At 41.1% G+C, this 24,298-nt stretch overlaps 1 protein-coding gene across 4 annotated transcripts in view; it reads right to left on the bottom strand.

Annotated features, from left to right (window-relative positions):
• Positions 1 to 766: 766 nt before the first annotated feature.
• LOC147750753 (ranaspumin-like) overlaps positions 767 to 24,298 on the bottom strand; it is a 175,153-nt gene continuing 151,621 nt past the window's right edge. For 2 of the 4 annotated variants that reach the window (XM_086917961.1, XM_086917970.1), the window contains exons 7-10: positions 20,001 to 20,051; positions 7,207 to 7,230; positions 4,527 to 4,602; positions 767 to 980 (exon numbers count right to left, since the gene is read on the bottom strand). In XM_086917961.1, coding sequence (XP_086774087.1) covers positions 4,528 to 4,602; positions 7,207 to 7,230; positions 20,001 to 20,051 — 150 coding nt within the window. In that variant the 3' untranslated portion in view covers positions 767 to 980; position 4,527. The remainder of the gene's footprint in view (positions 981 to 4,526; positions 4,603 to 7,206; positions 7,231 to 20,000; positions 20,052 to 24,298) is intronic. The other 2 variants (XM_086917963.1, XM_086917972.1) reach the window with 1 other exon arrangement.

The following is a 24,298-nucleotide window of genomic DNA, read 5'->3' as shown; positions in this document are numbered from 1 at the left end:
CTCAGGTACACAAAGACTTCACCCCAGCATCCCTGAACTTCCTTGCTGGGAGTTCTGACCTCAGTAAGAAACCGACACATCACCTCCTCCACAGTAAGGAACCGACGCATCACTTCCCTTGAGCTGCAGTAAGGATCCAACGCATCACCTTCCCTGGAGAAAGGAACCAATGCATCACCTTCCCTGTAGCCCATTTTGTTTGCTTGTGTGGCGCATCCAAGGTTCTTTGTCAAACAAGTGTCCCATCTGCAATTTTCTTTGAACATTAACTATTTCTAACATCTGAAAGTCACATTTTTATTACTGTACTGTGGATTTTTGTTGTTTGGTCTTGTTTTGGCTTAGATAAAGATTACTTTTTTATTTCACTGGTGTGGTCCATTTGTAGTGTTTTCACTGTATTGCTGTATATGTTCACAATTGCTTTACACACTCCCTCAGAGATAAGCCGGTCTGCTTACCCCGAGCTACCAAGAGGGTGAGCAGCGGTTATTTTAGAAGTGTATCCCCTCTTACCCTGACTAGAAGCAAGGGTCCCTATTTGGACAAAGGTACCTACCTCTGCCAACTACAGACCCGTATTTCTAACAATGGCCTTTACCCTGAAATGTATGAATAATTACTTTTTTGTGAGTGGATTTTGGCTTTGTGAGGTTTTTCATTTTTGCTGTTCATCTTCCCCCTCTTTTCCCCTTTGTTAAAAACATCAACATTGTATACAAGGAGAACCACACTGTACACAGTAAATCTCAATCACACAAAAACGTATAAAGATTATGCAATTTTTGGTTGTTTTATTGGAATCAATCATTGAATGGAAACAAGAGCATAAGAGGAGATTTGTCAAAATTCCGGGTGAGTTGACATCTTAGATGATCAATTGCATTTTAACAGATGAAAAGATAGGAGTTTAGAGAAACCAGAAATTAGCATGTGTGTAGAATCATTCTGCAGGAACCTAGACCAGATCCAGTGATCCCCTAAAAGAGAGACAAAAAGCGAGTAATTATAAAGACATCTCTGAGGATAAAACCTGAACAAAATGGCCTGAAGAGAATTGTTAAGCAATGATCTAGCTCACTGTATCTTGTTATTTTGCTCAAAGGTATAATATAAATTCTGATAGTGTGTGTATGTCAACACTGATCATTTCAAACTGTAAAGCTGTAGCCTTCTTCAGCACCGAGCTGTGGAGGGTTGAATGGTTTGTGTATGAAGCGCATTTTTGAAGAAATTAATGTGAATGCACTGGAAACATATACAGTGTTGATTTTGAACAAAAATCCTTTTAAAAAGCAACTTTGATCAAACATAGAAAATGTTCCAAAATTAAATATCACTCAAATAAATGTTCAAACACCTTTATAGAGGAGAAATAAATCTCAATGGTCTCAATTTCCTGTTGTTTACCAACATGGCGTGCGAACGAATTGTGCTTTTAAATTGAAATTGGACTCTGCGATACAGTTAATGAGCATTAGGGATAAGCTTCATTGATATTTCACAGTATGACTGAGAACATTACAAATGGAATAAAAATATGACCAAAGTGTTCATGCAAAATATATTTTACTACAGCTACCTTCACTTTAAAATAAAAACGAGGTCTTCAATTTTATATCTCAAACCATTTAATTTTAAATACAAAATCAGAGAAAACAGCCATTTGCCTTAAAATTATATTTGAAGTAACCCGTTTAGCTCTGACCTATAATTTTGTAAAAAATTTTTGGAACAAAAATTGCTAAGGTAACCTCAGCAGTCGCCTTACTTTCAACCTATGTGCTTGGATCCTAATTTCCCTACTTTTCTAATTAGCTTGTGTAGCAGCCCTCATTCCTCTATTTATTCTTTTCATTTCTTTCAGTGAGGTGCTTATTATAACCAACCCTCTTTTACATTCCAGTCTAGTGTCATATTTACTAGCTGTTACCTAGTAGCAGTCCCCCCAGCGCCTTGAGACCCTCATGGGTGAGTAGCGCACTTTACAAATGCTCTGATTGATTGATTACCTCACCTCATACACTTTTTACAATTGTTCCACTAACAGTTATTTCAGATTTTGAATACGATTCTCATCCAAACTCACTCATACAACCATTTACTTTCTGTGGAATTTTAGTTTTAGTTACATTTTAATTCCAAAAACCTGATAAGAGAACCTGTTGATTTCGTACTGATTTTGCCTACTGCCATTTATTTGTGGTTAGCCTTTAATGTCTGATGTAATAAATCATGTTTTGCTTATTTGAAAAAGGTAAGGAAAGGTTTATATTAGTATTATAACCAGATGACATTGGCTCATGTGTTTGCACATAGATATCCACAGATTTGCACCCTCACAGTGCCTTCTGATTTTCCTAAATCGGACATATCAGAGACTATGCCTGGTGATTGGTTGAATCACATTTAGTATCACTTATCTATTCAGAACTTGTCTTGGAAAGTTTAAGCTAGCCAACAATTCAGAACATTCTCAGTAGTGGCCGCTTGCTTTCTAAAATGGTGGTGCAAATGCTGGACCCACTTACAGTGCACATACACTCAATTACTCAAACCAGTGTATTTTTCTTGAAAGACTCCTTCTCTGACAGTATCCTCCAGGGTTCTGCTCTGGGGCCAGAGACTGTTTGCTCCCGCTCCCTTCACGACCTCAGAGCGGCATTTGAGGTCATTAACAGCCACGCCTATGGCTTGGCTAATTAGCAGCCAAGACTCAAGAGGGAACGAGAATGTGTTACTAGAGGTGGAAAGGATCCAATCCTGATGCTGCTCTCATGCTGCTGCTAATATTGCCCAGCATTAAAGAAGCACCACGATTGGGTGTAGCGCCTGCCTCAAAGCTCCCTGAGGTATTGGGTGCCTGTGCCTGTTCTCCAGCCAGCTGTCCAAGACACCTCAGGTTAGAGAAGTTTAAAATGCGAAGGTCAGTCTGGCTGTCGCAAGACAGTCGGTCAAAGTGATGCGCATTTTAAACTGGAATAGCAACTACCACGGATTCCTTCTGCCAATCAGCTGCAATGGCCCCGCCCAGCGCTGCACCTTGACTCGGCTGAACCGAAAAATAAAAAGGTAATGAAATCTCTTCATTACCATTTTAGTTTTTATGCCTGCTGCACTGTCAGTCGGGGAGGGGAGCACTCCTCCGCTCCAATGGAGGATCTGCCGTCGGCTATTAAATGCCTGGTTAGACAACAACTAGTTACTATAAATTAGCCTTGGCCCCGATATAAGTAGGGCCTGATTTAGAGCTGAGTGGCAATTAAAACATCTACAGATTCTGTGAGAAGTGCTAAATCCAGAGGAGAATTAAACTATAACCTTTCCTCGACCTAGAGCTAATATTGTCACTGATGCATTATCTTCTGCATTTAGCACTTCATCGAGAATTTTTAGACTCTTCTATTACCATTCTCTGCCTTGCAGAACAAATGTATAGCATATATTTCGTCTTCCCACTATGGAACTTAGTTCAGTGAAACTGCCAATCAAGGGAGTTAGAAATTGGCCACCCGGGATTCGTTCTACAATTTGTGGATCTGTCCAGTGGGGAGTTTGAGAGGAGGCCAGATATGTCTAGATTACCCTCTCCCAGACCCCTGGTGGTGCAGTTCAATAATAACCTCCCAGTGATGGACCTATGGCATCCATCCTTAGTTGAGCTGGACCTTTGAAGCAAGCAACTTGACGCTGCAACACTTGACTATGCGAGCCCTCTTTGACAGGGTGATAGAACTTGAGTGCAATATGAACCATCATCCGCCTGGTGTGTTGATTGAGTGTAACTACCCAAAGGTTAGAGTCAACAAGCACAGCATGAAAGAGCCGTGAGGCCAACTAGTGCTATCTCAAGGTATGTGCAGCACTGTATTGTGCCGCAGCAGAATGTTCAAATCGCTGTGAAGCGCTGTTAAATATGGCAGCCTCGTGTTGGTAACTCCTGTGCTCACTTCTCTTTAGAAAGGGCTGCACATTAGAGGCCCAAGATATGAAGAGGGGTCTTCACTATCACCGTTCAGTTCTAGGCAATACGTTTTATAGAACATTTCTGATGGGACAAATTGGTTGCTAAATCCCCTTAGCAGCCTATTACACAAAGCCTAAGGATGCTGGTGGCATGTTATAAAGAGGTTATCTGACCCAGTTTAAGTGAAAGACTATTCACTAGTATAAACAACTGCAATGGAGAATGATGAATTTCGCCCAGTGTCACACAGTGAAAGTAAAGCCAGAGTCAGGAATTGCATTCTAAAATGGAAGGGAGGCGCCACTTTCATATACATTCACAGGCATTCCTGATATATATGCCTGCATTTAAAATTTCGAAATCCTGAAAAAAATGCAAGATAGAACGTTTACAGTAGTAGAGTAAATGTTTAATATCCATTTGGCCTGTGAGCCAGAATCACCTCCTGCTTTGTCAATGCTGTGTTCACTAAAACACTGATTTCTTTGTAGACAAAAAAATATTGTTTCCAACGTATTCGCAATCTGTCGTGAAGCTTAGATATGAAATATCTATTTACCTTATTTTCCAAGTAAACCACCGCCACCGCCGCCAGTAAGTCCTCCTAAAAGGCCAGGCAAGTTGTTAAGGGCACCCTGGTAAAGAAAAATAGGGAATTAATATTTCAAAGAAAAATGTGTAATTAAAACAAATTGAGATAACAAAATGTAAGAATGCAAAACTATTATAGTCCATCATAAGCACATTGCTAACCGTGTTTTGGATAAAAAAATAATCTAATTCATAGCTGTCATATTGGTTGTCAGTAACTCTGTAATCATTAGGACATCACATACAGTAAATGCTGAATAGGCGAAAAGGTATGCCCTCGCTGAAAAAGACTCCCCGATTTAGTATCAACCATTATGAACATGGTTCTGTAGTTTAAAAAGGTGTAAATATAGATGTAGCTGAGTGAAGAATCCTATAAGAATGTCAGTGCGCTCACAACTGAACGATGCTGCAATGCTCTGGGCAGAAGTAGCATGGAATTCTACCATAGAGCTGATTCTTCCTGAGAGTTCACTCATTGCAGTACAAGAACTGTACCCTGCCTACTACAGCCTGTTCTCCAGACACCACCAGCACCTGGGACAGCTCTGTCTAATGTATGACTTTAAGTGTGTACAGGGCCGACTTTAGTGCTGGTGGCGCCTGGAGCGACAATCTTTTTGGGCATCCATGACCTCCTCCTCGGATTCCCTCACTACCACCCAGTAAAACTTAACCTCATCACTCCATAGCCCCTCTTTCACATGCATTTTGTTTGTTTTCAAGCGCTGTAAAGGCTGGCTTTACTAAACCACTCTGCTACACATAAAATACAGATCTGTTCCTGCCAGAAGGCATATTACCCCTCTGTGCTACTGTATGATGAGTCAAAATTGCCACTAGACAAAACTCTGATCTCTCTCTCTAGTAGAAACATTAACTACAAGAGTTATCTTGACATTTTAATTGCTGCCTGAAAGCAAGCTGGATGCTGAAGGAATTCCTCATTCTTAATTTAAATCAGAAGTTATTGATAAACACAACACCCCCCAGATGGCCCTTTCTTTGCAGGTCTGCGCCCAGTGCGGGCAGACTGCCTTAAAGCAGTTCAGTAGTGTGTATTCATGTGAACAGAAAGCCCTTACAAAGCTGATAGTTTGGATCTGAACAGTTTTCGTATAGACAGACAGACACAGTCCCATGCTATTATAACAAGTTGGAATACAAAGTCAAGAGGTAAAGGCGTATTAGGCAAAGAAAGACTGTGATACAAATTGAATTCACTAAACTGCTGGCTCAGCAGCACAAGTTCTAATAATCTCTCTTGCAAAGACTCCACCTTTCCACTATTTCACATCCTCTTTCAAATTGTTATCAGAGTGTAATACCAGTGGAATATGTTTACAATGTAATCCTGGTAGAATATATAAAGCTATATGCTTTTTCCAGAATGGTTGGATATTCCCAGATACCTCTCAGGCGACAGCACTGAAAAAGAATCCAGTGCCAGTGTTTCGACTTACTTGAGCTGTGTCTATTTATAAACTAATCGGGTGACCTCGTCGAACTTTACCTTAAGGTTCCCTCTGCCAGTGCAGTGAGGAAAGTGTCAGGGACAAGTGTGGGGCATACAGCACAGTCCCAGGCTGATAAACAACTTTGACATTTCCTGGCACGGTCTTTAACCTCTTCCTGTCGCGTGCTCATCCTTCCCTAAAACGGACATTGTCTCCGCTGTTCTCTTACACTGACGTAAAGCAGAGATGCAGTGGTGGCATCTAATGACAGTTCGAATCTATGAACCACCGGAAGGCACTTTCATTTTTTGAATTAACCAACCTCTTCCATGACGTTCCATGTGGCACAGACCTTTTCCCAAAGGCATGAGTCACTGGCCACCTTTGCCAACTACAGACCTGGCATATGACATAATTACCCACCATATGTCCACTAGCTACATTCACCACAGACATGGTATGGTATGGCAGGGTCAATGTTACAAAGTCTGTGCCCCGGATGCCTTCCTCTTACACAAGGATTCACAAACCCCATTATTTCACAGAATAAGGGGCAGCTGAGCTGATAGACAGACAGTCTGCTCTCACCGTTCAACATTGACTGCATGCGATGACGTGTGCATACTTAAGAGAACATGCTAGAATTATTGCAAAGCCAAGCATGACTTGGGTAGGCTGCAAAACATTGCCACATGTGCATTTCCATATCCTGGCCATGTACCATGTGATCTCATATGGCTCCTTCTCACGGCATCACCTGCCCTCAAGGGCAGAGAAAGGTGACGAGGACTGAAACAGCATTGATCATTTTACTAAAGGTAGTAATGATAAAGTCTTACTTCACCAGTGTCATAGCATGGTGGTGAGGGCACGTGAAGACCGTGGCGCTCTCAAAAACCCATTGTTAAAGACACAAACCAACCCCAGAAGCAGCCATAAGACTGACCGTGGGAAGTGTGGCAGTTACACTGAACTCAACACTAAAATGATGAATGTTTTTCAAACTACGATGAATCTCTGCGAGACAGGAGGGCATCCCTCTGCTTTGCATAACACACCTAATAATGGTCTAAGAGCGAAAGGTAATTTGCTCTGCTCACTTCCGAAATAAAGAAATGACACTATTAAATAGCCGTGTTTAGTCTCTGACCTTACATTGGGTGATACTGACAAAAGTTGGTTTGAACTTACCGCTACTTGCACCAGAGCATCACCCTAGGGGAAGAAAACAAAGATGTGACTTTAGTGTAAATCTTTTACAAACAGAAAAAAGAGGAAAATCAACAATACCAAAACAAATATTGGAGACATTTATTCATACGTGAATTTGGATGTGAATATAAATTTACCTGCCAGAAATGTATAAATCGATGCTTGGCAAGCATAAATTATCTGTACTCGTAATTCCTACTCAATGGAAGGGAAAAGGGCATTACAATGCGTTTTTTTTTTTTTTTTTAAGTTTGAAGTTTATTAAGGAACGAAAATAGAAAAGCAGTACAGGAAGAAACAATCATAAGTTATAAAAACACAATTTTCCTCTTACATTGCATTGGAATTAAGCATGAAAAATAACGTAAAGGAACAATATGTATTGAAGAGATACAAGAATATTGAGTAGAAGGGAAAATCAATAAACGTGAAAATCGTAGAGATAACCATAAGAAAACATACTGTGTATCAATAAATTCATATATATTAAAACAAAACATTCAAGGTGGTTTTTGAACTTCGACATTGCGTAATGGAGAGATGGGAGGTGGCCTGGAGATCTGGGATAGGTATTCGGTAAGGGGTATCCATAGTAGGTCACGTTGAATTGCTAGGGAAATAGGGGATACAAAATTTGTGTCTAGACGATGGTTAAAACATACTGCGTTCCACCATGCAGAGAAGGAAACATCATTAGCCTGTTTCCAATGAGATGTAATATGATGAAAGGCTATGGCAATCAGGAGATCCAATAACTTGAGTTTGAGGTGAGATCCAGGAAGATCAGGGGAAAGGGAGCCTAGAAAAATATGAAGGATGGAAAAGGGATGAGTGAAATTGAAAAGTTTTTGGATTTGGGACCAAACTAAATGCCAGAAATGGAGAATGGACGGGCATTCAAAAAGCATGTGTTTCAAATCAGCTATAGGACAAGGACAGGACCAACAGGTGGAAGGGGTGTCTGATGAGAAAGATGACAAAATAAAGGGAGTGTATAATGTACGATTGTAAATAAAGAATAAGGTTTGGGTAGTATTGGCTGCTCTAGACGTTTTGTGAATTTTAGACCAAATTTTATCCCAGAAATTAGGGAGCCAGTTTTGAGACAAGTCTTCTTCCCAAGCCAACTCAACCTTAGATTTAGAGCGATCAGTCGATGATTGTAGAGTTTTATATAGAAAAGAAGCAGAGGGGGATTGGTCAAGGGCATTAGAGATGGAAAGATGAGGTATAGGAATGGAATTGGTAGATGGAAGGTCCGAGAGGTATTGGAGAAGGGAAGGGATCAGCGATAAGTATTGTTTACGAGAAGAGGGAGGTAATGAAAATTGCTCTTGAAGAAGGTGAAAGGGGATAGGATCAGCATCAGAAAGAAGCTGAGAAATCCATTTTAAACCGCGAGAGTGCCAAGATTTCCAATAGAGAGAGCGATTGCGAATTTGAAGATGTTTATTATGCCAAATAGGTTGAGTGTGGATAGAAGAAGTAGAAGGATAAGAAGATAATAAGTAAGGCTGGAGAAGGGAGCGAGTGCGAGAAATTATAGGGGATCGAAGAGAGGAGACATTAGAGGAAAAGGAAAGAACTTCAGTGAAGTCATAGGGATGAAGGAAGGATGATTCTAGCGTGAGCCAAAGTGGAGGATAATACGGAAGATCTGAAGAGAGCCAGCGTAAAGCTTGTTTTAAAGAAAAGGCATTGTGGTATGCTTTAAAATTGGGGAATTTGACCCCGCCCATAGATTTGTCTCTCTTCAAAACAGAAAGAGCAATTCGAGATCTTTTTCCTTTCCATAAAAATTTCAGTAAAATAGAATCTATTAACTTGAAGTAATGATTCGGGATATGAATAGGAGTCATAGAAATGGTGTATAGAACCAAAGGTGCCAGCATCATTTTTATGGAGTCCAATCGTCCCCACCAAGAAAGAAAGAGGGGATTCCAACGCGTGGTGGAAGTAGTGATCTTAGTAGAGAGAGATTCAAAATTAAATTTGAGGGTATCCGAAAGGCGAGGGGCGAACCAAACACCCAAATATTTAATCTTAGAGGGTTGCCAGGAAAAACCAGAGGTGTCAAATAGATGTTTGTGGCATAATGGATTCAGGGGGAGAATTTCACATTTGTCTGTATTTAACTTATATCCAGATACACTAGAGAAAGCAGATACTTGATTAAGGAAGGAGGGTAGGGTTGTTTGAGGGTCGGAGCAGTAAAATAAAATATCATCCGCGTAGACCGATAACTTAATCTGTTGTTGGGGGCTATATTGAAAACCAGAAATGTGATCATCTCGTCTAATTTTAGTTAAGAAGGGCTCTAAAGCTAAGATAAATAGAAGAGGAGATAGAGGACATCCTTGACGGACTCCTCTTCGAAGAGGAAAATAATCAGAAGTGATACCGTTGGCAAAGATAGAGGCATGGGGACTGGAATAAAGCAAAGAAATGAGAGAAATGAATTTAGGTGGAAAACCAAACCAACGAAGAGATTGAAACATAAAATCCCACCCTATTCTATCAAAGGCCTTTTCGGCATCGAGAGAGATGGCAGCTAGAGGAGATGGAAGAGAGGATGCTTTACTTAAAATGTTAAAGAAAACACGAGAATTATCGGATGACAAGCGACCCTTGACGAATCCAGATTGCTCCGGGCCGATAAGTTCTGGTAATAGAGGGTCGAGTCTAAGGGCTATAATTTTGGCGAAAATTTTATAATCAGTGTTTACCAGAGAAATTGGGCGATAATTTTTACATAACGTATGATCCTTATCTGGCTTGGGTATGAGACAAATTAACGCTTCCTGAAAAGATCCTTGAGAAGATCCAGATTGGACAAAGGACTGAAATAATAGTAACAGCTTAGGGAGGAGAAGGGAGGAGAAGTGATTGTAAAACTCAATAGTAAAACCGTCCGGTCCTGGGGCTTTGCCTTTACGGAGGATCGAAACCGCGTGTGAAATTTCAGAGGGGGAAATGTCCAAATCTAAGGATTGAAAATCTGTATGAGGAGATTGAGGAGAAGGGATATCTTGGAAATATGATAAAAGGTCATCAGGATCAGGGCTAGACTCGGGAGTGTATAAAGTTTGATAAAATGAGACAAACTGAGCTAAAATATCTTTGTCTTTGAACAGAGAAACACCGGCAGAATCTAGCAAGGACTCAATCTTTGTTCTTTCTTTGCGAATTTTTAGGTAGTTAGCTAGAAGTTTGCCCATTTTGTTTTGACCTCCATAATAGCGGGAATTGCATTTAAGAAGAGAGTTGGAAGCTGCATTAGTAGTAAACCTGTTAAATTCAATTTTGGCAGAGACGAGTTCACGAAGTGAAGTTTCAGAGGTAGAGTTATAATATGAATATTCCAGTTTCTTTATTTTATCCAAAATTTGAGTAGACTTGAGAATCGACTGTTTTTTCTTTTGAGAGACAAAATTAATGATAAAGCCTCTAGCAGCTGCTTTGAAAGAGTCCCAAACAGTGACAAAGGAAGACTCAGGGAGGTGGTTCAGTGTAAAAAATTCAGATGCAAATTCCATAAATTTAGTGGTGAAAATGGGGTCCAAAAGTAGAGAATTATTAAATCTCCAACGCCCTGAATTAGGAGAGAAGGGAATAAGGTCAATATCGACAAAAACGGGGGCATGGTCTGAGATGAGAATGGAACCTATTTCTGAATGGGTGACTAGTTGTGCTAGGGGTTTACTAAGAAATAGATAATCTATACGAGATTGAGAATGATGGGTGGGGGAATAAAACGTGTATTCTTTAAGGTCAGGATTACATAATCTCCAAATGTCAACTAGAGCATAGTTTTGAATCGAGGCAATAAATTGAGAGTGCATCTTGGAGGGGATAAATTTAACTTTGGAATTTCTATCAAGGAAAGGGTCCAGGACTTGGTTGCAGTCACCACCAAAAATAACATACTGTTCATTAAGAGTAACTAATTTATCAGAAACAGCAGGCCAACACAGATTATCAACACCTGTAGGAGCATAAACATTAAAGATAACAATAGGTATTTTATCAATAAGGAGCTTAGTAATAACCCAACGGCCATTATCATCATTTTCTTGAGTTACAACAGAAACATTTAACTTCTTATGACATAAAATAACAGTACCATTTTTCTTACCTAAAGCAGGAGAATGAGAAACATGTCCTACCCAACACCTTTTAAGTTTAGTAGCTTCTGCGTCTGAAAGGTGGGATTCTTGTATTAGAGCTACATCGGCCTTGAGCCTTGCCAAGTGGGTGAGGACGCGCTGACGCTTAATAGGGTTATTTAACCCTTTAACATTCCAAGTAACTACTCGGAATTTATAAGATTAGGAAATATTTATGAGGTAAGATGTAGTAGGAGATAAGCGAGAATGTGAAACGAAGTAGAGTAAAAATGCGAGAAATAAGAAACATAAGAGAAAAAGTGCAAGAGAAAACATAGATGATAAAGTAAAGGAATAGAAGAGAAAGAAATGAGTAAAGAAAGGGAAGAGTGAAGTGATAGAAAAGATAGAGCGTTGAGGACAGAGAGAAGTAACATCGTAACTAACAACGAAAAAATCAAGAGAATTGAGGGATGACGACGCCAGAAGAGGACGACATCAACAACGGAGACTCACATCATCGAACACCGTAGGAACCAGCGAAGGGACAAATGAATGGAATCATGGATACACCGGGATGGAGAGACATAAGGTTGGGATCTGTGGAGAGATAAAAATTGGAAAGAACATTAGAAGTACATATGAAAAATAAGAGAAGAAGAGAGTGCCAGAGAAATTGAACAACAGGGGTAAGAAGTAGAAATATAGGAGGTATTCAGTAAAGTACAAACATTAGAAACAAGGGGCGACAAGGGACCGTGAGGGAGACAAGTCTAGAGAGCAAAATAAGACACAGACAGTTAAACAGGTCTTGCAGTGTCCATGTTAACATTTTCATGACGACGAAGGAATTCTTCCAGGACGAGTGGGTCTTCAAAAGTGGTTGTTCTGTCCTTGTAGGTAACTTTGAAGAGGCAAGGATGAAGCAGTCCATAACGAGCGCCAAGGTCTCTCAAACGTGGTCTTAAATCCAGGAACTGCTTACGACGATCAGCTGTAACTTTAGCAACGTCCTGAGAGAGATACAGCCTACGACCTTCCCACATAATTTGTTTTTTAGTCTTAGCTGCTGATAATACTTGAAGAAGATCAGTGTATTGGAGGAACAGCATGATGACTCCTCTGGGCTTGGTGGAGACTTTAGGGCCAAGACGGTGCGCACGTTGGATATTAAGAGAGGTGGAAGAAGGAAGATCCAAAATTTTTGGTAAAAATGTTTGAAAGAAAGCTGTCGGATCAGATCCTTCTGTAAGTTCCGGAAGATTATAAAGGCGAAGGTTATTCCTCCTATTACGATTTTCCAACTCTTCCGACTGTCGCTTCAAAAGAGAAATATCCTTTTCCAAAAGTGTAATTTTTGCGCAGGAGGTTTGAAGAGATTCTGTAGATTGCTCCACCAGTAAAACCCTTGACTCCAGAGTAGACCATTTGTCGTGAAGGAATTGTAAAGTTTTAGTCGTTTCAGCCATGAAGGGTTTGAGTGCACGAAGCTCCTCCAGAATAAGTTCCATTGACGCAGAATGCGCCGAGGAATCCGGAGATGGAGGGTCTTTTTTCAAACGTTTGATTGAAGCAGATTGATGTGGCTTACTAGGTGTAGTCGATTTAGGAATTGCGCCTTGAGCAGTGGTCGTTTTGACAGGAACAGAGTCCTCCATGACGTGAGGCGCAGAGTCAGAGTCTGAGGAAGGCTGTGGTTTAGCTTTGGGAACTGTAAGCTTGAGTTGTCGAAGCTTCCCCATGAATAATGGGAAAAAGAAATGTGGAGAATGAGCACAATGTTCGTCCACAAATTTATAGTGCCTCCTTCAAAGAAATCGGGAAGATTATGCAGAAAGAATATCACCTCATATCAGAGAGAGGACATAGTGAGCGTTGGCGTAACAAAGGAGTCAATGTAAAGCAGTGTGACAGCTTATTATAGAAATATGAGAACATACATGAGGAACCAGCGTTCAGTCAAGAGATAAGAAAATAGCTCATTGCTGCTTGTCACAGGGCTATTAAATACATGCCACAAATGAGGTGTAAAGTGGTGAAGAGGAGATGGGAAAAGCAAGAGTCCGGTGCTTATAACAGCCGCGTTGCAATTGCTGCATTGGAAAAGCGGCGTTGTGAGGAAGGGAACGTTGCGCGCTAAGGCTGGCGAAAATGGCGGCCGCTGAAGGGCGAAGCGCGTCACAGATGTTACAATCTGACACCGCCGGTTCCGAGGAGAGCAGATTAGTTCCCCCTGCTCACCTCATGTTCCGGCGGCGGATTCCAGCGACAGCGCTCGCATTTGGTCAGGAAAAGCGGAGAAAATCGCCGGTTCCGGTGCTCGGCTGACGGAGCTCCGAGATCAGTCCGCCATCTTGTACGGCGCGCAAGCCACGCCCCCTACAATGCGTTTTTTGACATGGAAGTCCGACAAATTTCCATCACTTAAATGGTCAGAGATTTACTTCATCACAGGGCTGGCATAGTCCCACTTCTAGGATTAGAAGCAGAACAGGTCAACACTACATTTGGCGTGGGTATTGGGGAAGTGCTTCTCCTTATGGAAATATGTTTTCTCCATCGAGAAAGCCAGGGAGCATATTTCCAAAGAAGTAGAGCAATGCAGCAGGCAAATTTGGTGTGCTGCATTGCGTTACCTGTAGAGAGCAGTACTTTGCCAAATCTTCAAAGAAATTGTGCATTTCTGCTCTCCCCACGTGCTGAGGCACTTTATGCTGCATACGGACAATTCAGGCACCAATGCGCCATAGTGCAACAGTAACTGCTTTGTGGTCCGGTAGTATTTGTACTTGTTACTTCCTAGTAGACAAGGAGAAGATCCCTTGGAGAATCTATAGGTATCCTAGAATTTATACATATACGTCATTGTAGCCCAAATATAAGAAATAGATGTTATCATATCAAACATTTTTCTTTCGGTTATCTTTTTATTTAAACAAATTTATTTTGTTGTATACAAAGTTAAAAACAAGACATCATCAAATACATCAAAAGACAGTTATAATATCATTACTTCATGTTAAAATCAATCCTTTTATAAACCAGGATTTCCTAATTTAAAAAAAAGAGGGGGAATTATTGAAAGAAGGCAAGATGGATCAAGAGAAAGGGTTAGGAGAGAGCAAAACAGAGAGTATTCTTTGTCATTTGAATACACATCAGGGAACCCAGTTTTTAGAAACCACTCCAGGATACATAATTGTTTTGTAATCTATGGAGTAAGCTCAATCCCTTGATTTTAGCGATAAAAAAATATACTTATCTAGGTACATCTATTTACAGGTTTTCTTGAAAAACGGCAACCACCCAGTGCCTGATAACAGGAGAGGCATATCACTTTTGGTCTTGAAAAATATGGTCAATTAAAAATAAACCATCGAAACGCGTTGACGCTGAATGCTCACACAATCAAGGGTTTGAGCTTACTCCATAGATTACAAAACAATTATGTATCCTGGAGTGGTTTCTAAAAACTGGTTCCCTGATGTGTATTCAAATGACAAAGAATACTGTCTGTTTTGCTCTCTCCTAACCCTTTCTCTTGATCCATCTTGCCTTCTTTCAATAATTCCCCCTCTTTTTTTTAAATTAGGAAATCCTGGTTTATAAAAGGATTGATTTTAACATGAAGTAATGATATTATAACTGTCTTTTGATGTATTTGATGATGTCTTGTTTTTAGCTTTGTATACAATTTTTTTTTTTTTTTTAAATAAAAAGATAACCGAAAGAAAAATGTGTGATGTGATAACATCTATTTCTTATATTTGGGCTACAATGACGTATATGTATAAATTCTAGGATACCTATAGATTCTCCAAGGGATCTTCTCCTTGTCTACTAGTTACTAGTACCCCAATCCCTTGGTTGCAAGGGGTCTCTCCCATACTTTTACACCTTGTTACTTCCTACACAAAAAAACTATTCTTTGAGGCTATTTTCCTTTGCTCTCCCAATGTGATCCCTCCCATCCTCACAATTTGTATTCCTCCCCCTACAGCCTGTGAAGAGCTCTGATACCCTCAGGGGTCTGGTTCGCGCTCTATAAAGCGCTCTATAAAACTATAAAATAAATAAATAAATATTTTTCACTTCGTATGTGTCCTGCAGAATGGGGTACACAGGTTAAGGACAAATAACATAGAGAAATAAAGATATTTCTGCTTGTAAAGCCAGCATCAGGTATAAGCACGATTTTGACGCCAGCTCATGTCTACATCTCTTTGTGAATATGTGTTTGTGGCAAAATCCAAAGGTGGATACACTGGAATGCCTATAGAATACCTCCCTGACACAAAGTAACACAAGGTAGTGAAATGTGTTGCATTAATTCTTCATAAAAAGATCATGCAAATCATCACTAGTGTGGATTTGTAAATACCAAAAAGACTTTGGCGTCAGGGTTGCGTCAATTTTAGGAAACTCGCATCAATGGTGCATTAGCACAGAGGACCATATTAAACCATTGCAGACGTCTCCATTATGGAGACCTCTACAAAGAGGGAGCAGGAGTCTTTTAAAAAAGTTACATTGCATTCTCTGAAGTGCGCCTGAAAACCTGTGCTTGGTGTATTTCTTGAAATGTTTGTGAATCAGGGAAAAAAGTGGAAAAGTGCATTCAGGTGAAGGAGTAAATCTCCAGACCTGTTTTTCCATTTTTCACTCAATAGGATGTGTAGCACCGGTAATGCTATTCCAAACTGTCAGAAAATGCTTTTTCATGCATGAGGAGCGATAAAGAAAAGGAAAAACTCACTACTGTACTACTTCTCATTGTACCACTGTAATAACTAGCAAACAAGGAGTGACCACAACTACAGTTCATAAGAATAAGTAGTTTGGTGCTAATGTCCACCCTAAGGAAGTAAATCACATCATAAAGCTTTAGCAACAAATGTGTTGTTGTTGGTCATTATTACAGGACTGTACTGTAGCAGAAAGTGGCATGGCTACTTCCATAAATTATCAAAATGGCAATTTCCATTTTAGAAAACCTTCATACATCTCTAAGAGAGGTCAACACTAAACAACAGTCTCTAAATGGCCAGAGAGCAACAAACAGGAGGCTTTTTAAATTCATTCTTTAAAAAACACAAAACATAGGATTGTCAGTGATACTGAGACAATGTAAGTAAGTAATTATCTTTATTGCATGATTCATAAAAATTGTTGCAAAAAACGACATTAAGAAAAAAAACTTGTACAAGCACATAGGATAAAATGTTCAATTGTCATAAAATTAATTTAAAACCATTTCAAATGTACAGTATTTCTGTGCTATTATAGAACAGTGAGATGTACAATCATAAATGCTATGTAAGGATTAAAATACAATGAAGAAACCTAAGACTTCAAGTTGACAATTGTTGAACTAATACTATTTTCTATGTGCAATGCCATGAACACCATGACAGATCTGACAGAGAAGCTAGTATAATCTTCAAATTATCAATGAGGAGTTTTTTGTGCGTTTTTTCTAAATCGAGTCAATGTTTAACAGTAAAAATTGTACTGAGACAATGTGGAAGGTGTTTTTACCTACTGCCACCTCTTACTGTTTTTTCTTCTCTAATGGAGCAATCATGGTATACATTATTTGTGTTTCCAAGAGCTTTGAAATGCATGGATTTTTGACATTTGCTATTAAATATGATTTGAGAGAGGATGGTCTGTCTGAACATTTTATTGAGTCATCACTTTTCTGGTTGACGTGCATGCTTGGTGTTCAATGTCTGACGGGGCTAGAATTATCAATTATTGTAAGTAATAAGGGGCATAGGTATCAAATAACAGTATTGCAATTCTCAAATAGCGATTTTTAGATAATCGCTATGAGAATCGCAAAACGAGATGTAATAAAAAATTCACGAATATTTTGCTATTCCTTGGCATTCCTTAATTGCAATTAGCAAATTGTGAATCACATTTAAGGAATACCTTCCCATTCATTCCTATGGGCTAGGAGACCCGTACGAATGAATGGGAAGACATTCTCAATTTGCGATTCGTAATTAGAGAATCGCAAATTGAGAAAGCAATTTAAAGGGTGCCAGGGTGTCAAAAGGACACCCTGTTGCACCCCTGAAATATGTATGTGAGCACATGTCGCGCACATACATTCCCTAAGGGCATGTATGTACGCCACATGGCACTTTGAAAAATGCACAGAAGTGCATTTTTCAAAGAAATCGCAAATGACCACCAAATTGAAGTTGGTGGTAATTTTCGATTCCTTAGGGCCAAATCTCAATTTTTCTGTACTTCCTACATTGCATTTAAGGAATCACAATTTGCGATTCCTTAAACACAATCGCAAAATAGAGAATCGCAAATTTTGTGATTTCCTTTTCGGATGATACATCTCAAAAGTCCTTTTCCCGTTCGCAGACAGGCCAATTCTGAGAATCGTCCCGTTTGTGAACGGGAAAACGGCTTGATACGTATGCCCCTAAAGCCCTTATTTTTAAACACCTATAGCCTACACGTAGAATGGTAGCAGTGAGCTTGATAACAAGTTATGACTACTACAGTATCATCTACATTCTAATGCATCTGCTCAAAGTTATTGCTACACACACTCACTACTACATTCCAGAGATGGCAGACACTAATTATTGTGGTCAGTGGAGTGACCAGGGTTAATTCAAATGCTACTTTGCTGCAGATGAGTGTGACCCACACAAAGTCAATTCAATGAAGCAGTGGTGCAGCAACGAAATGAGCCATTAGAGATTGAAGAGAGGGTGCTCGTTCCCCTCCCATGCAAATCCCATTTTGGACACAACTCCCATTCATGCCCTAATTAGGATAATAAAATCACTCTAATGGTCAACGCTATTAGAAATTGGTTTTCTGTTTGGCACGGTATGCATCCTGTCCAAGCTGTAACCACAATCTTAGTCAGGGTAAGTCACAAGCACACCCTAAATAATCCTATGATCAACCTCTGGTAGCTTAGGAGACAATGTGTACAGTATGTGTGCAACATTTAAAACAGTAATGCAGTTTCTTTAAAGTGGGGGAGACTTCAAAGACATAGTTTTGAAGTTCACAGAGGTCCTCCCTTCCTACCCTTGCTCCAGATTCACTACAGGGGATTGAGCAGTCCTTTATATGAGCAGCCTATTCAGGTGTAAGTGTGAGGCTGTGCCCAGCTCCTACCTCCCATCCAGCCTAGGATGGCCCATCAGAATGTGATGGCCCATCAAGTCACACCTAGGCTCCCTTTACATGTGGCTGTCTAGAGGGAATGCACAAAGCCCAGCTGTCACCCACCCTAAACATGGATTCAGAGAAAGGAGCAGGAGGCACAGAATGGCTCAAGTGAGAAAATGCCAACTTTCTAAAAGTGGTATTTTCAGACTTGCAATTTAAAATCTGACTTCACCAGGAATTCTGATTTTAAATTGTGACTCCAGAGACACCAAACTTGAAAAGTCCATCTATTCACAATTATTAATTACACTCAAAAAATGTAATAGGGTAAACCCAATGTTATCCTATTGGAGAGATATGCCTTGCAGTAGTGAAAAACGGATTTTGGAGTTTTACACTACCAGAGCATGTAAGACTTAAAAGAGCATGCCCTGCGCTTTAAATACATTGCACCCTGACCTCTGGATTGTCCAGGGCCTACCTTAGGGGTGACTTATATGTGTAAAAAGGGAAGGTTTAGGCCTGGCAAGAGTTTATCTTGCCAGATCACAATGGCAGTGTAAACTGCACAGACAGGCTCTGCAATGGCAGGCCTGAGCAATGGTTAGAGGGGTATTTAAGTGGGTGGCACAAGGAGTGCTGCAGGCCCACTAGTAACATTTAATTTAGAGGTCATGGGCACATGTAGTGCACTTTACTAGGGACTTATAAGTAAATTAAATATGTCAATTGGGGTAAGCACATAATGCCATGTTTAGGGGAGAGAGCACAAGCACATTAGCACAGGTGAGCAGAGGTAAAGTGCATTTAGTCCAAAAGCAAGCAAAAACGAAATCAGAAAAATGGAGGAGGTAGGCAAAAAGTTGGGGGAAGACCACTGTAAGGCTGTCAAGTCTAACACATACTGTTAGTGTTTGCCAGCACAATGAGTGCCAGGTAAAATCTGGCATGAATTGCATGCAGAACACTCCACCATGTTAGTTTGCACATCATCAAGGGAAAAACATGATATCAGAGCACTATACATTATTCTGAGGTCTGGAATGTACAAATTGCACACAGTGCACATGTAACTGTCTATTGTGGAGCAAAACTGTGCATGATGCCTACAGGTACTAAAACTATTTCGTGTTTGGTGCATCATGCACAGTTTCCACAGGAATTTGTGCACTGCTGCTTTGCTATTTTAGATTTATTGGCAACAATGAACATAATTTAAGATTCAAAATGTAGTTTAAGTGCAAGCTGTTGTGTTACAGGCTACTAGAACACAACTCTGAAGCCACATGCTAAAAGGAGAGAAATAGTGGGACTCATCTCTTGGAAAGAGGTTGAACAAGGCAGAACAGCGCCAGTGCCTGGAAACCGCCAGTGCCAAGACAGCGCCAGGACAGCACAAGGACACGTTTGGGTAATCGTGCGCTTTTTAAATCTGAATAACATAACACACCATACAAAAGGTTCTGAAATACCAGGAAGCATGCTTGTGCTACATAAAAACGAATCCCTTACCAGAAGACCGCACACTAATTTAAACGCCGGCTCTTCAAGACCAAGCTTCATCTAAAAGACAATTGAGAAATTAGTGAATGATACTTTTATAATAAACTGCAAGGAAAAAACAAACAAGCAGCGGACAAATGTCACACGCGAGTAAAATTTACAATATATAATTTCAGCATATGTGACTTTTTGTAATAGAAGTAGATTACCAAACTAAAATGAAAAACAAGTGTACTTTATCTTTGCCATTTTAGCTTGGTGAGAAATATTACTGGCTCACAGATAAAAGACATTTTAATACACCTTTCATTTCAAAGCCTTTAACAAGAATGTTATAAATATAACCCTCATTTTCTTTCTTGCTATTGCTTTTGCAACTGACTATTTGTGAATTTCCAATACGCATCTAGAGCACATGTGCAGAAAGGTAAGTGCCACTATACCTCCCAGGAGTGTGAACATATCCAAGACTCACACAGAGGCAGGACCCACTCCTGAGCCTGACAGCAGCAGACATAGGGAAGGGCCTAAGGCAGATCTGGCTCACACATGATTCCTTGAAGGGCCTAAGGCAGACCTGTGTGACGCATGAATCCTTGAAGGGCCTACGCAGACCGGTGTCACACATGATTCCTTGAAGGGCCTAAGGCAGACCTGTGTCACGCATGATTCCTTGAAGGGCCTAAGGCAGATCTGGCTCACGCATGATTCCTTGAAGGGCCTAAGGCAGACCTGTGTCACGCATGATTCCTTGAAGAGCCTAAGGCAGATGTGACGCACGCATGATTCCTAGAAGGGCCTAAGGCAGATCTGGCTCACGCATGATTCCTTGAAGAGCCTAAGGCAGACCTGTGTCACGCATGATTCCTTGAAGAGCCTAAGGCAGACCTGTGTCATGCATGATTCCTTGAAGAGCCTACAGCAGATCTGAATCACGCATGATTCATTGAAGAGCCTAAGGCAGACCTGTGTCACGCATGAATCCTTCCTACCTTGATACTGCCATGCCCAGTAATAATACACTTGCACTGCGTTAGTGTTGGAGTAACCTATGATAAACCAAACCGTTTGTTAAAGAAATAAACGCTACATTTTAGATAGACTAATACAGGTAAAGCCCTAGTCCACCACCATCAGGACCGTAGAGTACTGGACATGCCTTAATAAGAATGGGTGTTTGGCCTACAGGGAAGAAAACCCTTCAATAGTTTCCGGCTTTCTCCCTCCCTTAAAGATGAACTTACCAGAAGCGCATTGAGACACTTAGAAAGAGGGAGGCCAGGTGCGGCGGACGCTGAAGAAAAATAAACATGCACACTGATTTAAGAACATATTTTAATATATGTGGTTACCAAACAAGCAGTGTTTCCACCAGAAAAATGTGCTACAATAAAAACATTGATCGAACAGCGCTCACCAGTACCCATGTGTGAGTACATCCATAGAGTGCTTTGACCCTGTTGTGTGGGCAGTTAACAGACCATGGTTTGCTTCCATAGACCACTCACCACTCATTGGATTGCCTCGTGAGGCACTTGTGATGCAAAACATTGGGTATTGTACCAGTTCACGAGTCAGCATTGGAGTGGAATCCACGCACTCTTAGAAGCATGACAGAAATGCACATTTTTAAACCGGGTAGATCTTTCTAAAGAGCCTTTCAAACTGGATGGATGTGTTGAGAGTTCTACTGAAGGCAACGCCCTCTAATAGCAGTGGGAAAGCAAAAGAGAACTTTCTGTGTTTTTCCAACATATAGATGTGGTGCGCAACTGTAAAACGAAGTGATTTTATTAACCATTTTAACTGCTGGACTGAAATGTGATGCTTGCGCTGAGCCATGTGAATAGGGTGGATGCCATTAGAACATTAACCTACAACTTTGTTGTTCTTATTCTCTGTCCGATGAAGTCTTATCTGTGGCAGGAAGCTAACTTGACTTGCTACATCTGCAGACAGACCATGGCTTCAAAGATCATATATGTACAGACATCCTTCAGAAAAGTCCATGCATGCAATGGATATATTCATGGTTTTTCTGGAGTCAAGGTGCCAAAAACTGGCAAGTGAGGTTAAATTAGGGTATCCCCTATGCGAGTTACATTTCGAACCTTGTAGTGAGGTACCAGTTGTACCAGTTTATGGATTAAAAACTTTATAATCATATCTAAGGGTTGCAAACTCACTCAATGTCGCGGAATGGATAAGGCTCAGCCGTCTGGAACTGAACTCAGACAAGACGGAGGTCCTCATCGTGGGACCATCCCCCTCGGCCTGGGATGACTCCTGGAGGCCACCTGCCCTGGGCACTACCCCCAAACCCATTGACCACGCACGCAACCTGGGCTTCATCCTGGACTGATCCCTCACGATGACCAAGCAAGTCAACGCCGTCTCATCATCCTGTTTCAACACCCTGTGCATGCTCCGAAAAATCTTTCCGCAACCAGGAAGACGGTCACCCAGGCCCTTGTCACCAGCCGCCTGGACTACGGAAACACCCTCTACGCTGGAACCACAGCCAAGCTCCAGAAAATACTACAGCGCACACAGAACGCCTCGGCAAGACTCATCCTGGACATCCCCTGCAACAGCCACATCTCTGCCCATCTGAAGGACCTGCACTGGCTCCCCGTCAGCAAGAGAATCACATTCTGACTCCTCACCCACGCACACAAGGCTGTCCACGACGCGGGCCCCATGTACCTCAACAACCGCCTCGTATTCTACACACCGACCCGCCAACTCCGCTCCGCCAGCCTCGCCGTCGCCACCGTCCCACATATTCGCAAAGCCACCGCCGGAGGAAGATCTTTCTCCTATCTGGCAGCCAAGACATGGAACTCCCTCCTCACCCACCTCCGGCTGACCCAGGACCATCTAGCCTTCAGGAAACAACTCAAGACCTGGCTGTTCGAGCAATAGCGACCCCCCCAGCGCCTTGAGACCCTAACGGGTGAGTAGCGCGCTCTACAAATTCCTTGATTGATTGATTGATTGAATGTCTAAAACATTCTGTTATTATATGAGACAGTCTTAGCACACAGTCCTGTGTTGCTGAGCATTTAGCAGCTCAGTCACTCACTCTTGAAGGTCATCCTCTGGCATATGCTGCCTTAGACACTTTCTTGAGAGTACCTCCCTTGGATTTGTCTCCCTACACAGTATTTCACTGCCACTAAGATGCCCGGAGATGGCCCCACACAAGAATGTGGAATGTGTATGGTTATTTGAGTAATACAGTTATGCCACAGGTACAGTAATTGGGCACAGACTAAGTATGTGCGTCAGAAAGAAGCTGAACCCCCTCTCTTCAAGCAACACATTCCCCCACACAATAGGGATATGCCCATTACATGTCTCTGTCCATGGACTTGAATCCTACCCCTAGGCCCTCGCCCATTGCTCCCTTGTAAAGTGTTATCTCAGATACCCAGTTTCTCAGATAGCCCTGCTCACCCCCTTGGTAGCTTGGCACGAGCAGCCAGGCTTATCTTAAAGGCAAATGTGTAAAGTATTTGCAACCACACTCACAGCAACAAAATGATGACTCCACAAAGGAGCTCCACACAAGTTTATTAAAAAACAAGTATAAATTTATATAAAAAGATATACGATTAAAGCTCACAATATAAATCCAACATATGGGTATTTTCAATATTCCTTCTGGCCAGTTGTTAGGCCAGCCAGCACCTGTAAGTTCTGGCGATAATAATGAGCACTTCTAAACGTTCCACTGCAGTCCTATGCTATGCAGTTCATAATGCTAGTAACAGGCACTTTGCAATGTAAAAATAATGTTACTCGTAATGCTAGAATCAGGCACTTTGCAAAGTAACAATAATGCAACTCGTAATGCTAGAATCAGGCACATTGCAATGCAAAAATAATGCAATGAGCAATAAACTAATCAAGTAGTTTGGTATGCAGGAATAATGCAATGCGTAATACACTAATCAGGTAGTTCGTTATGCAGAAACCATGCAATGCGTAATACGCTAATCAGGTAGTTCGTTATGCAGAAACAATGCTATGCTATACTATGCTATGCTATGCAGTTTTATATAGCGCACAGCTGCCCCGGGGCGTCCCAGGCTGAACAGAAAACAGCAGAACAATAGACAACATACAACAGTTTAAAGTAGGGGAAAGAAGTGCGTTTTGATAGCCTTGCGAAAGGCCAGGTTGTTTTCCATACTACGAATGGCAGTTAGGGGCCCAATCCAAAGTCTGGCTGCCGGTACACTAAAGGATCGTCCACCAGCACGAGCTCTCCTCGCCCGTGGAACATTCGCCAAATGCTGGCC

This window comes from Lissotriton vulgaris, chromosome 1_1 (assembly GCF_964263255.1).
Source record: "Lissotriton vulgaris chromosome 1_1, aLisVul1.2, whole genome shotgun sequence".
Taxonomy (NCBI): Eukaryota; Metazoa; Chordata; class Amphibia; order Caudata; family Salamandridae; genus Lissotriton; species Lissotriton vulgaris.
Note: the sequence above shows the minus strand (reverse complement) of the source record. Positions and strands in the feature narration are given on the sequence as shown.